The 15,072-nt window shown below is 40.4% G+C and overlaps 1 protein-coding gene across 1 annotated transcript in view; it reads left to right on the top strand.

Moving 5' to 3' along the window:
• MUC22 (mucin 22) overlaps positions 1-5,852 on the top strand; it is a 34,413-nt gene extending 28,561 nt beyond the window's left edge. Inside the window, exon 6 of the mRNA XM_074202005.1 lies at positions 5,115-5,852. Coding sequence (XP_074058106.1) covers positions 5,115-5,852 — 738 coding nt within the window. The remainder of the gene's footprint in view (positions 1-5,114) is intronic.
• The last annotated feature ends 9,220 nt before the right edge of the window (positions 5,853-15,072 follow it).

The following is a 15,072-nucleotide window of genomic DNA, read 5'->3' as shown; positions in this document are numbered from 1 at the left end:
TTGCTACTTTTGTAGCTCCTCTTGTGACTAAGTTTGTCACGCATGGTTCCTTTCCTTGTATTTAGGATAAAAGGAAAACTCTTCAGAGGTTTAAAATGCTCAGTGATATGACTACAATGTCCCTTTCCATCTGTTCTGCCTCAATGCTTTTCATTTACTCTCTAATGCCATAAACCAGTTTGTTGACTGCTCCCTATTTGTGATATTATATATCCTGTTTCTGACCTTCATGGGAATGCATTCCCTTCATAACTGCTCCCTCATAGGTTCCTTAACTTTCTTCAAAGCACAACTGAAGGGGTCATCTCATGCACTATTTCTTCCAAAAAGTTTGCAGTCTCTCTCTTAAAATTGTTCTGTATTATTTTGGATGTACTTTCTATTTTATCTTCCCAGTAGATGCAAGGTCCTTGAGGGTAGAAACTGTTCCTCTGCACTGCCAGTCTTAGTTCATGGATTGGCTTGTAGTCAACATTGATTAATTGTTTCTTGAGTTGCTGAATTTTGTGGAATTAAGCAATTAATATGACCTCTCAAGTGACTCCATCTCCAAGATGATTTGTAAACTATCCAAAGTCTGTTTTCATTAAGTATAGCCTGAAAAGCCATGTCCCCATGGATTCCTTGAGTTCCCATGGTTTTCTTCATCATAGAAAAAAGCTACTACAATGGAGAAGGCAGGAACTCTACTAAAGAAGCCATATGTTGTTCCATCTTTGATGAAAAGTATAAAATCATTTGTAAAACAAATCAGGATTATGATTTCATTGATAAAGTCAAAACAACTAGGAAATTTCTTCTAGAAATGTAGTGCAAAACATCCTCTCCAACTTACAGTCTTAGAGAGTTGTTGAGGAACAAAGGGATTCAATGACTTGCTCCTGGTCACACATCTAGTAGGTGTTTAAGACCAGATTTGAAACCAGGTCATCCTTATTCAAAGGCTCAAGCTCTATCCATTACTGTAGGATGTTCTCTGCTTTTTCTAAAGTCTACATTCAAGACATGATAAATTGCTACATTTCATATAAGTTTCTAGCATTGGTGATATAATTTTTCTACCGCTCATTCCCCTAGGCACTATATATTACCTGAGAAACCAGTCAAGGTGTTGCCCCATATTTTATCAACTGTTGCTTCTATCATATCTGACTCTTTGTGACCCATTTTGGGATTTTTCTTGGCAAAGGTACTAGAGTTGTTTGCAGTTTCCTTCTCCAGTTCATTTAACAGGTGAGGAAACTTTAGCAAACAGGGTTAGGTGACTTGCCCAGGGTCACACATCTAGTTCAGTGTCTGAAGGCTGAACTTGGACTTAGATTTTCCTGAATCTAGATCCAGTGCTATATCCATTCTGTTACTTAGCTGCCCTTCTATTTTGTCAACTAGCCCAAGGTTTTTATATCAGAATGAACTCAGGAGCAGTAATTGAACATGAAACTTCTTGTTATTCTAGGACATCTCTAGACCCCAGAAGTCCCAACTACCAAAATTTCTGTCCAGTAGCCTCAGTACTCACAGGATTCTATCTGGTCAGTTGCAGTGAAGGCTGCAATCAGTCAGTAAACTATTTATTAAGTGCCTACTATGTGACAGATGCTGTGCTAAGGGTTGTTTAAGTTAAGAGTACATTTGTGTTCTAAAGGGGTATCTTATATCATCTCACTAACCTTGTGATGATGAGAAAGATTCCATAAGCATAGAATGAAAAGAAATTTTGGAGGTCATTTAGTATGATGCTAAACTTACAGCTTTAGGACATGAGTTCTTATCCTGGTACTGACATTCAATACCAGTATGGCTTTGGACAGAATCTCATACTCCCTTGCTCTCAGTTTCAGTCTGTACAAAAGGAAGTGGTTTGACCAGCTATCCTCTGAAGTCCTTTTCAATTTGAGATCTTTGACTTGATATGAGCAGGAATCCTTCCCACAACATCCTTGACAAAATAGCCATTCAGGCCCTCTTAATGCATGAGCAATCTCTTTCTATGCACCTTCCAACAACTGATCCTTCAAGCTCTGTCATCATGGCCTGAATGACATGTTCATCTCTCTCCTACATAAAAGCCTTTCAGAGACATGAAAGCAATAGCATGTTCCTTCTGAGTCTTTTCTTCTCCAAACTAAACAACTCAATTAGACATTGCATAGCATGATCGGAATCTCTTGTTGTCTTGGCCATCTCTTCTAGAATGGTTTTGACTTCTCAACAGTTCTAGGAACCGTGATTTCTTCAGTGTTGGTTCTTCAGACTGACACTCCACAAACATAGACAGAAATTCCTCTATGATTTCATAATCATGTTAAATAAGGCAAAACCATAGACTCTACTGTCAAAGAACAAATATTCTAAAGGAGAGATGAAGATGAAAAAACTACATATATATACATATATATATATATATATACATATATAGTGAATATAGGAAGTAATCTTAGAGGGAAGGGGGTGGATGGAAGAGGAAGCTGAGGGAAGGTCTCTTGCCAAATTGCTGAGACTTGAAAGGAAACTGTGGAAATTCAGAGGTGGAGGAGAAAAGAGAGCATTCCAGTATGAGGAACAGTCAATGAAAATATTTGGAGTGAGAAGATGGGGTGTCATCTTTGAAGAGCATCGAAGTCAGTATCAAAGGTTGACACAGCTAGGTGGTGAAGTGGATAGAGCACTGGGTTTGGAGTCAGAAAGACTCCCCTTCCTGAGTTCAAATCCAGCCTCAAGAGCCTTATTAGTGGTGTGACCCTGGGCAAGTCACTAAATCTTGTTTGCCTCAGTTTCTTCATCTGTAGCATAAGTTGGAGAAGGAAAAGGAAAAACACTCTAGCATTTCTATCAAGAAAAATCCCAAATGATATTATGAAAGAATGGACACAACTGAAATGACTCAAGTACAAAAACAAAGTATTCATTGAGTTGTAGAGAATGTGACAGGGAATAAAGTATAAAAAGTCTAGAAGGTGGAGAAAGACCAAGTTGTGAAGAGTTTTAAAAGCCAAACAGAAGATTTCATATTTGATCTTGAGAACAATAAGGAGACACTAAAGTTTGTTGGATAAAGTAGTGGAATGGAGATGACATGGTCAGATCTTATTTTTGGACAATTACTTCGGTACCTGAGTAGAGGGGAGATTAGAATAGGAAGAGACTGGTGTCAGGGAGACCAACCAGCAGGAAGTATGTTAAGGAGGAGTCAATATAATGAATAAAGATAGGGATGTATGTGAAGGCTGGTGTGATGGTAGCTATGGCAACATACTCAATAACTGGATTGAATAAAAGTGAAGAATATACAATGATATTAAAATTGCTAACTTATGGACTAGGAGTATGATGATACCCTTGATAGTAAGAGAGTTTTGGGGGAAAGATAAAAAGTAGTGCTTTGGATATATTGAGTTTGAAATGTATGCCGGACATCTTATTGAATTGCTAGGAAAACTAATCACTCTGGTGATCAACTGCTAAGCTTCATCATGCTTATCCTCAGTCATCAGACCTGGGCTTTAAGCTTTTCTAACTTAGTAGGATCCTACAGAATTTGCATTCTGGTAATAGAATCTCAACAATTCAGTTAACTTCTTGATACTTTGAGACATCAAATAACTTAGAAGTGCCCTGTCCAAAAGAAAAAATCAGTGGCAGTGGAGTTACTCAGGAGATTGTGCTCCATGCTTGGAGCTTGAGTTCAAATCCAATCTCAGGCACTAAGCAGCTGCATGACCCTGGGCAAGTCATTTAACTTCTGTTTGCCTTAGTTTTCTCAAATGAAAAATGGAGATAATAATAGTATCTTAGTCTCAGGTTGTGTGAAGATCAAAAAAGATACTGTTTGTTAAGTGTTTATCACAGTACACTTAGTAGTCATGTAGTTGGCCTGAAATAAATAAATAAATTTTCTTTCCTCTTCCCTAGCCAACCGCCCCCCCCCCACATACACATAAACACTTCCTGGAGATTAGCTCTCTATCCACCATAGCAATGATGTCAACCTCAAATAGAAATGAAGATACAAAATCATTCATAAAGATCTCTGTGAGTCACATCATTGACTTTGAAAACCACACATTTATAGATTTCTTTTTGATTATTACTTGAACACATTAAAATCAGATTGTTATTGCTCAGTCATTTTCAGTTATGCCCAACTCTTCATGATCTCATTTGGGGTTTTCTTGACAAAGACTCTGGAGTAGTTTACCATTTCCTTCTCAAGATCATTTTACAGATGAGGAAACTGAGGCAAAAAGATTAAGTGAATTGTCCAGGGTCACACCGCTTGAAAGTGTCTGAGACAATTTTTGGCACTTTATTCACTGTGCCAAGCTAGTTAAAACTTACATTTTAATCTGGTTCTAGTCACTTAGGAGTCTTGCTGCCCATATTCATCCTGTAGCTGTGTTTGACACTTCAGCAATATGTCATACATCATAACTCTTTGTAGCCTGTGGATAGTCAATTCAGTTCAATTCACCACACAACTGTTAAGTACCAGGCACTACATTAGGTGATGAAGATGCAAATAGAATGAATGAAACAATACCTTTTCAGGGGGGTTAAGTGCTAACAAGGGAAGAAGAACATAGACAAACGAAGGAATAAACTTAAACAGTTTCCAAGTGTTTAAGTACAAGGCAGTCAGAATAAGGAATGAGGAGTTTAGAGCATCAGGAAAGGTTGCATGTTGTAACTCTGATGGTGCTCGCACTGCATCTCGTAGGATGAGACAGATTCTAGGATTGAGAAGTGAAAAGGCAGTGCATTTCAGATATTGAAACAGTCAGTGAAAAGTCTGATGGATGATGGTGTTTTGTGTGTGAGGAAAACAAGAAGGGCCAGCTTGACTGGGTTGCAGAATAAGGAAAGGTGAATTCTGTACATTGAAGTTTGAAAGATAGGTTGAAACATTGCAAAAAAAAAAAGGTTGAAGCACTGTAAAAAGGTCAGAAAGTCAGATAACTTATATCTTAAAGAAATAGGAAGTACAGGAGTATACTGAGCAGAGGAGTGACATGATCACATCCAGGAAAATCCATTTGACAGCACATCACAAGGCCCTGTTGATCTTCAATATAGATTTCCCTCTAGGTTAACCAATTTATTTTCATTCTTTTCAGGGAAGAGAAAATCACTGGACACTGTTGAAACTATTCTTAGCCTGCCTTTTGGCCTGTGTAATATCAACAACAATTGGAGTGCTGATACTGAGTCTGGTGAGGAGTTCCAATGCAAAAAATCCTGAAATTATTATCCAGTTCCCACAAAGTAATACAACAATTAAAGAGACTGTGACAACTGCTCTTAAGACCACCTCAGATGCCACCACAACTATGACTAACTCTGCACCTGAGACCACCTCAGAGGCAATCACAATACCCACCACCATCAAAAGTACCACTCCCAAGAACACCTCAGATGCTACCCCAACAGAAACTACCATCAATATAAGTGCTACTGGTTCTACCTCAGATGCAAAAATAACTACAACCATCACAACCACAATTACTGAGACTGCCTCAGAGGCCACAACAGCTGCAACCAGCATCAGGACAAGTGTTCCTAAGGCCACCTTAGAAGCCACCAAAAGTGCTCCTGACAATACATTAGATGTCCACAAAACAGCCACCATCATCACAAATACTGTTCTGGAGATTACATCAGAAGAAACCACAACACCAGACACCATCAGCAAAATTGACACCACATCAGATGCTACCATAATAGTCTCAAATATCACAACTACTGTTCATGAGACCATCTCAGAGCCTATCATAATACCCAACACAACCATAGTTGCTGAATCTACCTCAGAAGATACCATATCACCCACCATTATCACAACCACTTCTTCTTAGACTACAGTTATGGAGACCAACTCAGAAGCCACCACAATAACAACCAGCATCAATACAAGTGCTTCTAAGGCCACCACGGATGACATCGCAACAGCTACCACCAGCATCACAACCTGTTCTTCTGACATCATCACAGTGGACACCACAGTAGCCACCAAAAGCATCACTTTTTCTGAGACCACCTCAGAGTGCCTCACCATACCCACCACCATCACAATCACTGTTACTAAGACCACCTCAGAGGACATTACAACAGCCACCACCACTAGTTCAAGTGCTCCTGAAACTATCTCAGAGGACAAAGAAATACCAAGCAGCAGCATCACAAAACCTTCTTCTGGGACTACTTCAAAAGACACCCAAACAACCATATTCTTAACAATCACTGCTCCTGAGAATACCTCAGATGACACTCCCAAAGTTACCACCAGTACTCCTGAGTCCTCCTCAGAGGCAACCAAAACAATCACCATCATCCCAAGTACTGCATCTGAGAGTAAATCAAAATTCAGTACAACAGCTACCACCAGCACCACTATCTCAGAGACCAACACAAATATTACCACCATCAACACAAGTGCAACAGTTACCACCATCACAGCTACTGCTCCTGAGACCAACTCTGAGGCAAGTACAACATCCAAGATGTTCACAAGTACTGTTCCTGAAACCACCACAGAGGCCATTATAATAGCAACCAGCACCACACCCTCTCTTCCCGAGACCACCCTAGAGCCCATTCCAACAGTCACCATTATCACAACCTCTCCTGCAGAGACCACCATAGAGGTCACCACAACAGCTAGCACCATCATTACCTCTGTTCCTGCTACCACCACAGTGGTCTCCCCAACAGCCACCACTAACACAAGTACTGTTTCTGAGACAATCTCAGAGCCCACCACAACAGCCCCCACTATCACAACTTCTCCTCCTGATAGCACCACAGAGCCCACCACAGCCATCACCACTATCAAAACTACTGCTCCTGCGAGAACCTCTGAGGCATCCACAACATCCACTACCATCACAAGCACTGCTCCTGGTACCACCATAAAACATACCACAACAGCTCCGACGATCACAATTTCTTTTCCTGTGACCATCTCAAATGCTACCATAACTTTCAGCACCACTGCTCCTGATACCACTACAGAGGTTATCACAGCAGCCACCACTATCACAAACTCTACTCCTGAGACCACTTCAGAGGCCAACATATCTAGCAGTACCACTGCTCTTAAAATTACCATAGAGCTCACCACAGTAGGTAGCAGTATCACAGCCATTGCTCCTGAGACCACTTCTGAGGCAAACACAACATCCACTACCATCAAAAGTATTGCTCCTGATACCACCACAGAGCCCATCACAACAGCCACTCTTATCACAACCTCCTTTACTGTGACAATCTCAAATGACACCACAACTGCTCCCAATACCACCACAGAGTCCACCACAATAGGCAGCAAAAACACAACCATTACTCCTGAGACCACCATCCAAGATGACCTCAAGTACTCTTCCTGAAACCACAACAGAACCCACTACAACAGCAACCAGTACCACAGCCTCTCCTTCTGAGACCACCACAGAAGTCACTACAGCAGCTAGTGCCATCATGACCTCTGTTCCTGCTACCACCACAATGGTCTCCACAACAGCTACCACCATCACAAGTACTGTTTTTGAGACAATCTCAGAGCCCACCACAACAGTCCCCATTATCACAACTTTTCCTCCTGACACTACCACAGAGCCTACTATAACAATCACTGCTATCACAACTTCTTTTCCTGTGACCATCTCAGATGCCACCACAACTATTAGCAACACTACTCCTGATACCACCATAGAGTCCACCACAATAGGTAGCAGCATCACAACTATTTTTCCTGAAACCACCTCTGAGACAAGTATTACATCCATCTGTGACTATCATGAGCACTATTTCTGAAACCAACACAGAGCCTAATACAACAGCAGCCAGCACCATAGGCTCTCCTCCTGAGACTACAACAAAGGTCAGCACAGCAGCTAGCACCCTCATGACCTCTTCTCCTGCTACTTCCCCAGAGCCCATGACAACAGCCACCACTAGCCCAACCTCTTTTCCTGTGACCATATCAGATGCCACCACAACTATCAGCACCACTACTCCTGATAGCACTATAGAGCCCAACACAATAGGCAATAACAACACAACCATTGCTCCTGAGACCACCACAGAGGTCACTAAAGCAACTAGCACCATCATGACCTCTGCTCCTGATACCACCACAGAAGTCCCTATAATAACCACCACCATCACAAATACTGTTTCTGAGACAACCTCAGAGCCCACCACAACAACTCCCATTATCACAATTTCTCCTCCTGATACCACCATACCACCATTGATCTTACCATAATAGCCACTACCATCACAACTACTTCTCCTGAGACCAACTCTGAGGCAACCACAATATCTACTACTCTTACACTGTTCATGAGATCATCACAGAGCCCACCACAACAGCCTCTGCTATCACAACCTCTCCTCCTAAAACCACCTCAGAGACCACCCTAAAAGCCACCACTATCACAAACTCTGCTCCTGATACCAACACAGAGTTTACCACAACAACCACCAACATTACAGCCTCTTCTCCTGAGATCACCACAGAAGCCATCACAACAGCTACTATCATCAAGACTTTTCCTGAGACTACCTCAGATGACACCACAACTATCAGCACCTGTACTTCTGGTACCACCTCAGAGTCTACCACAACATTCACTACCATCACAAACACTGATCCTGGCACCACCATAGAACCCACCACAACAGTCCCCACTTTCCCTGTGACCATTTCAAATGCCACCACAACCATCAGCACCACTGCTCCTGATACCATCACAGAGGTTACCACAGCAGCCTCCACTATCACAGCCTCTGCTTCTGAGACCACTTCAGAGGCCAACACATCTAGCAGTACCACTGCTCTTGAAATTACCACAGAGCTAACCACAGTAGGTAGCAGCATCACAACCATTGCTCCTGAGACCACTTCTGAGGCTAGTATAATATCCAAAGCTATCACAAGCACAGTTCCTGAAACCACCCCAGAACTTACTGTAACAGCCATCTCTATTACAACCTCTCCTCCTGATACCACAACAGAGATCACAACGGCTAATATCATGGCCTCTTCTCTTGATGCCACCACAGAAATTCCCACAACTACCACCATCACAAGTACTGTTTCTGAGACAACCTCAGAGCCCACCAGAAAATCCCCCACTATCAAAACTCTTCCTGATACCATCCCAGAGCTTACTACTGCTCCTGAAAGAATCTTTGAGGCAAACACAACATCCACTACCATCAAAAGCACTGATCCTGGTACCACCACAGAGCCTACCACAATAGCCACTCCTATCACAGCCTCTCCTCCTGAAACCACTCCAGAGGCCACCCCAACAGCCACCACTATCACAAGCTCTGCCCCTAATACCACCACAGAGGCCACCACAACAGCTACTACCATCATAACTTCTACTCTTGAGACTACCTCAGATGCCACCACAACTCTCAGCACTACTGCTTATGATATCACCTGAGAGTCTACCACAATTGGCACTACCATCACCAAGATTGCTCCTGAGACCACCTCTGAGGCAACCACAACATCCACTACCATCATAAGCACTGCTCCTGATACCACCACAGAGCCCACCATAACAGCTCCCACTATCACAACTTCTCCTAATACCACTACCACCACCACCACCATCACAACTACTGTTCCTGAGAGAACCTTTGAGGCAACCACAACATTCACTACTATCACAAATACTGCTTGTGGTACCATCACTACAATAGCTACCCCTATCACAAACTCTTTTCCTGTGACTATCTCAAATGTTACCACAACTACCAGCACCACTACTCCTGATACCACCACAGAGGTCACCACAATAGCTAGCACCATCATGACCTCTGTTCTTGATACCACCACACAAGTCCCCACAATGACCACCACTATCACAAATACTTTTTCTGACACAACCTCCAAGCCCACCACAATAGCCCCCCTATCAAAACTTCTCCTCCTGATACCACCACAGATCCCATCACCACCATCACCACCATCACAACTACTGCTCCTGAGAGAACCTCTGAGGCAGACGCAACATCCACTACCATCACAAGCACTGCTCCTAGTACCACCCCAGAGTCCAACACAACAGTCACCACAATCACAATCTCTGCCCTTAAGACCATCTCAGATGCTCTTACAACTATCAGCACCACAGCTCCTGACACCCCATCAGAGGCCACTCCAACTGCCACCACCATCATGACTTCTCCTGAGACCACTTCATATTTCACTACAATTAGCAGCACCACTGCTCATGATACCACTATAGAGTACCACAACACCCACCACCATGACTTCTCCTGAGACCATTTTAGATGCCAGCACAACTATAGTACCTCTCTTCCTGATACTGTCAGAGAGCCTATCACAATTATAGCTCCTGAGACCATCTCTGAGACAACCACAGCATCCATTGTCATCACTCTTACTCAAAAATACTCTTCCTGAGACCATCACAGAGTCCACCAAAATGCTTACCACTATTACAATTACTGTTACTGAGATCACTTTAGAAATCATCACAACAGCAACCACCATAAGTTCAAAGGGTCCTGACACCATCTCAGAGGCAAACATAACAGTTACAAGCAACATCACAAAACACATTTTCTGAGACCACTGCTGAGGTCACAACTATCACTAACTCAAGTACTGCTCCCTAGACCTGTTCAGTGACCATCACATTAGTTCCCACCTTTACAGGTCCTGATCTGATTTCACCTCTTAAATTACTGCAACACTAACTACGACTTTTACATCCACTGTTTCTTAACTTTCCTCTGGGGTTAGCACCGATGCCACTGATCTCTCTATTTCAGAAGATTCTATAAGAGGTATCATCACCATTACAATTCTTCCTAATTCCATAAATCAACAAACATTTATTAAGAATCTACTTTTTCAGATACAGTGTTGGGGGAGTGCCAACAAAGAAAGAGGTAGTAAAAACTAGAAGAGAAATAGATGAACTGTGAATCCCCCAAAACTAAGAATTATAAATAAAATTAAAAACTCATTCTTTTAAATGAATAATAAAATTGATAAACATCTAAATCTGATTAAAAATACAGAAAAAAGATTGATTAAAATAACAAATGAACAAATGAAAACAAAATGATCAGAATCTATTATTTATAGGTATACATTAACAAATCTGAGAGCATAAAAGAAATGAAAGAATACCTTCAAAAGCAAAAATACTCAAAAAGATAAGACCCAAATAGAGAAATTGAATAAAGAAATCTTATGAAAGAGTAGATCCTGTTGTAAAGGGGAGTTGGGAGAAGAAAACCTGATTCTGATGGATTTCTAAAAAAATTCTATTCAACTTTTTTTTAGGTGTTTGCAAGGCAAATGGGGTTAAGTGGCTTGCCCAAGGCCACACAGCTAGCTAATTATTAAACATCTGAGACTGGATTTGAACCCAGGTTCTCCTGACTCCAGGGCCAGTGCTTTATCTACTATGCCACCTAGCTGCCCCTTCTATTCAGCTTTTAAAGAAAAATCATCATCATCATCATCATCATCATCATCATCATCATCATCATCATCATCATCATTGAACAAATTATTCTTAAAAAAGAGAAAGAATTCATCCAGTCATGTTCCTTTCATGAGAAAACCATATTCCTAAATTTTTAAAAATAAGTCTGTCAAATAGACTAATTATTTATCCAATAAAATTATATCATGATTTTTACTAGGGTTGAAAGAATGGTTCAACCTTAGGAAATAGTAAACATAATTAATTAGGTTAAAAACTAAAACATCCAAGCTACATGATCACCCCAATTGAAACAGTGATACAGGGGGTGAGAGCACTGCATTTGAAGTCAGGAAGATCTGAGTTCAATTTATCCCTCAGATACTTTTTGGCTTCCTGATCCTAAGCAAGATATTTTGAAGCAGGGAAACTGGGTAGAAAGAAATATTGTAATATTTTCTTTTCTTCTTTATTGAGATAAACTATATATCTTTTCTTTTTCTTTATACTTTTCTAGATACAGATACAGATAGATACAGATGCAGATGCAGATGCAGATGCAGATGCAGATGCTGATACAGATGCAGATGCAGATGCAGGTGCAAATACAGATGCAGATGCAGATGCAGATACAGATACATTATACAATTCTTCCTTCCAAGCAAATCCCTGTAAGCAAGGAACACACCTAACAGATATACTGTTAAAACAGTTAATCTTTTGAATCTGTTAAATCTTCCATATATTGATGCTTTACTAATCTGCTATATAACTCTATCTAAACTAGTGTCTCCAAATTATATCAACAGATTCTCCTAGTTATAAATCATAAATTCCTTGCGGTTATCTTGACTTAATAATGACCCTAACTCCCAGTTAAGCTGTAGCCTTCAACTAAGGTACTATAAATTCTTAACCTTAATTTAATAATTTAATATTCATCTTTAAATTTTAGCTCCTCCAGACATGTGCAGGAATGCAATCTTATGGCATACATTAAGTTGCTCCTTAATTCTTCCTAGTACCACCCTAATCCCTCCACTGACTACTTCCTGCACAGGTGGGCTACACTCCCTATAAGTTTTTCTCACACTTTCCAAACTGCTGATTTAGCTGACCTTAGCTAATCAATCCCCCTGTTTACTTATATTCCTCTTCTTCTCCTCTCCCCCTTTCACATTCCTAACTGTCCTTGATGTTCTCACCAACCCAGCTTGTTACTATTTTTTTATTTGAACTTACTATCTTCTTAAAAACTCACTTTCTTTTACCTTGCTAAAGAACATTGCGAATTAACTTGTAACTTTTTGCAGTAATCTATGAATTTAAGCCTTTTTTAACCTTCCTGAGTCAGAGAACCTTGTGATTTCATCCTTACAAGCTTCTTTCCCAGCAATTCTCCCTGATACAACTTAACCTCTCTTGTTCTCAGTTTCCTCATTTGTAAAATAAAAAAATAAAAATACATCTCTCAGTTCTTTTGAGGATCAAATATAATAATTTATGAACAATTCTTTGTAAACCCTAAAGCCCTATATAAATTCTAGCTGGCTAACAGATATGATCCTACAAAATATAGGCAGAGAAGCTGAGTCTTGTCCTTGAAGACCAAAAGACATCTCTATGTTAGAGATAAATTACAGTGATTTCAATTATGGTTGAACAGGCCAAAATGACCTTGGAATGTACAATCATAGGTCAGGCACAAATAGTCCATGTGAACACCTGGAGAATTCATTCTAAACTTATGCACCTCATGTTTCCTTTGAGCTGCTTCCATTCTGCTTTGCTCATAGAACACAGCACTCTCTGATGAGGGTACACTATACCAGGCCGTCCTGTGCCAATGTTTCTCATTCCAAAGTTGTTAAAGGAGACCTTCAGATCTGTGCATTCTACCCACCCCTCATGAGGACTTGCCCTGCATGAGTTCTTCATAAAATTGTCTTTTGGGCAAGCATTTGGTTGGCATTTGAACAATGTGACCAGCCCATCATAATTGTGTTCTTCAAAAGAACCCTCATCAGTCCTTACAAGCTTCCTTCCCAGCAATTCTCCCTGCTACAATTTAACCTCTCTTGTTCTCAGTTTCCTCATGTTTGAATGCTTGGCAGTTTAGCTTGAGAAATGACCTCAGTGTCTGTTAGCTTCTCCTTCCAGGTGATCTCCAGAATCTTCCTAAGATAGTTTAAATGGAAATGATTTAATTTTCTGGCATGATGCTGTTAGACTGTCTAGCTTTCACAGGCAAACAACAATGAGGTCAGTACAACAGCTCTGTAGATCTTCAGTTTGACAGTCAGTCTAATAATACCACTTCTCTTCCACACTTCCTTCAGAGCCTCCCAAATACATAGCTAGCTCTGGTCAATGTATGTGTCAACCTCGCTATCAATCTGTACCTTACTGAAAAGTACTTTGCCAAATTGAGTGAACTTATCCACCGTATTCAGAACTTCTCCATTTGCTGTAACTGATGGCTGATGAGCACCTGTGTTTTCTAAATGTTAATTGCTTAGCCAAAATTAGCACAAGTAATAGAGAATAGATCCATATATTGTTGCATCTCAACTTCAGAGGCTGCATTGAGTAGCACAAACATCTGCAAACAGAAAATCATACACCAGTACTCCCTTCACTTTGGTCTTGGTTTGTCACCTTTTCAAGTTGAAAAATTTACTATCAGTGTGGTAGTGATCTTGAAGTTGTATTCATCTTCAGTAAAGGTATTTGAAAACTGGCTGAAAACATCATGCTAATGGAACAAGAATGTAATTTTGTTTCTACTGGTAACTGATAATATCATGAATTGATGTACAATACTGATATACTTCTCTGAACAAATTCTGACAAAAGTTTCCAAGTCAGAGAAGCATATTTACATCATATAACTAAAACCAAAAACAAGCATGCAATGGGGACATACTATGAAACTCATCTAATGGAGATTGTTTCAGCTCTGGTACTCATACCTTATTAGTCTTTTCAGTTGCTTCTGCATCTCTAATTGGAGGAACAAAAAATCCTCCCATAGCTTTCCTTTCAGGGGCTTCAAAATCCCAGCTATTTCTTCAGTTGCCTCTACCTACTATTTTGACTCAACCATCATCATCATCATTCCCCTTGCAGGTACTTTCTGATGACTTCTTCCTTTTCAGCTTTATTTTATGTGTTGTCCTTCCCCATTAGATTTATGAATTGCTTAGGAGTAAGAGGAAACATCATCTCCTTTTGTTCCCCCATTTTCTCTTTCTCCATTTCTCTCACTTCTTCCTTTCCTCTTTTTCTTCTCTTCCTCCTCCTCTCCTACCACAAATGGTACCTCTGTCCTCTTGGATCATATCCTTACATGTGGATCTTTGTCTATAGGAATATAATTTTTGATTGCTTATATTTTATGAGATATTTTAGGGTTTGAGGGCTAGATTTTTTTAATTTTAAGTTTTTAAATTGTTTTCAAAAATTTGGAACAATTTATTTATTTTTTAAGGTTTTTGCAAGGCAATGGGGTTTAGTGGCTTGCCGAAGGCCACACAGCCAGGTAATTATTAATGTCTGAGGTCAGATTTGAACCCAGGTCCTCCTGACTCCA

Source organism: Macrotis lagotis, chromosome X (assembly GCF_037893015.1).
Source record: "Macrotis lagotis isolate mMagLag1 chromosome X, bilby.v1.9.chrom.fasta, whole genome shotgun sequence".
In the NCBI taxonomy this organism is placed as follows: Eukaryota; Metazoa; Chordata; class Mammalia; order Peramelemorphia; family Peramelidae; genus Macrotis; species Macrotis lagotis.
Note: the sequence above shows the minus strand (reverse complement) of the source record. Positions and strands in the feature narration are given on the sequence as shown.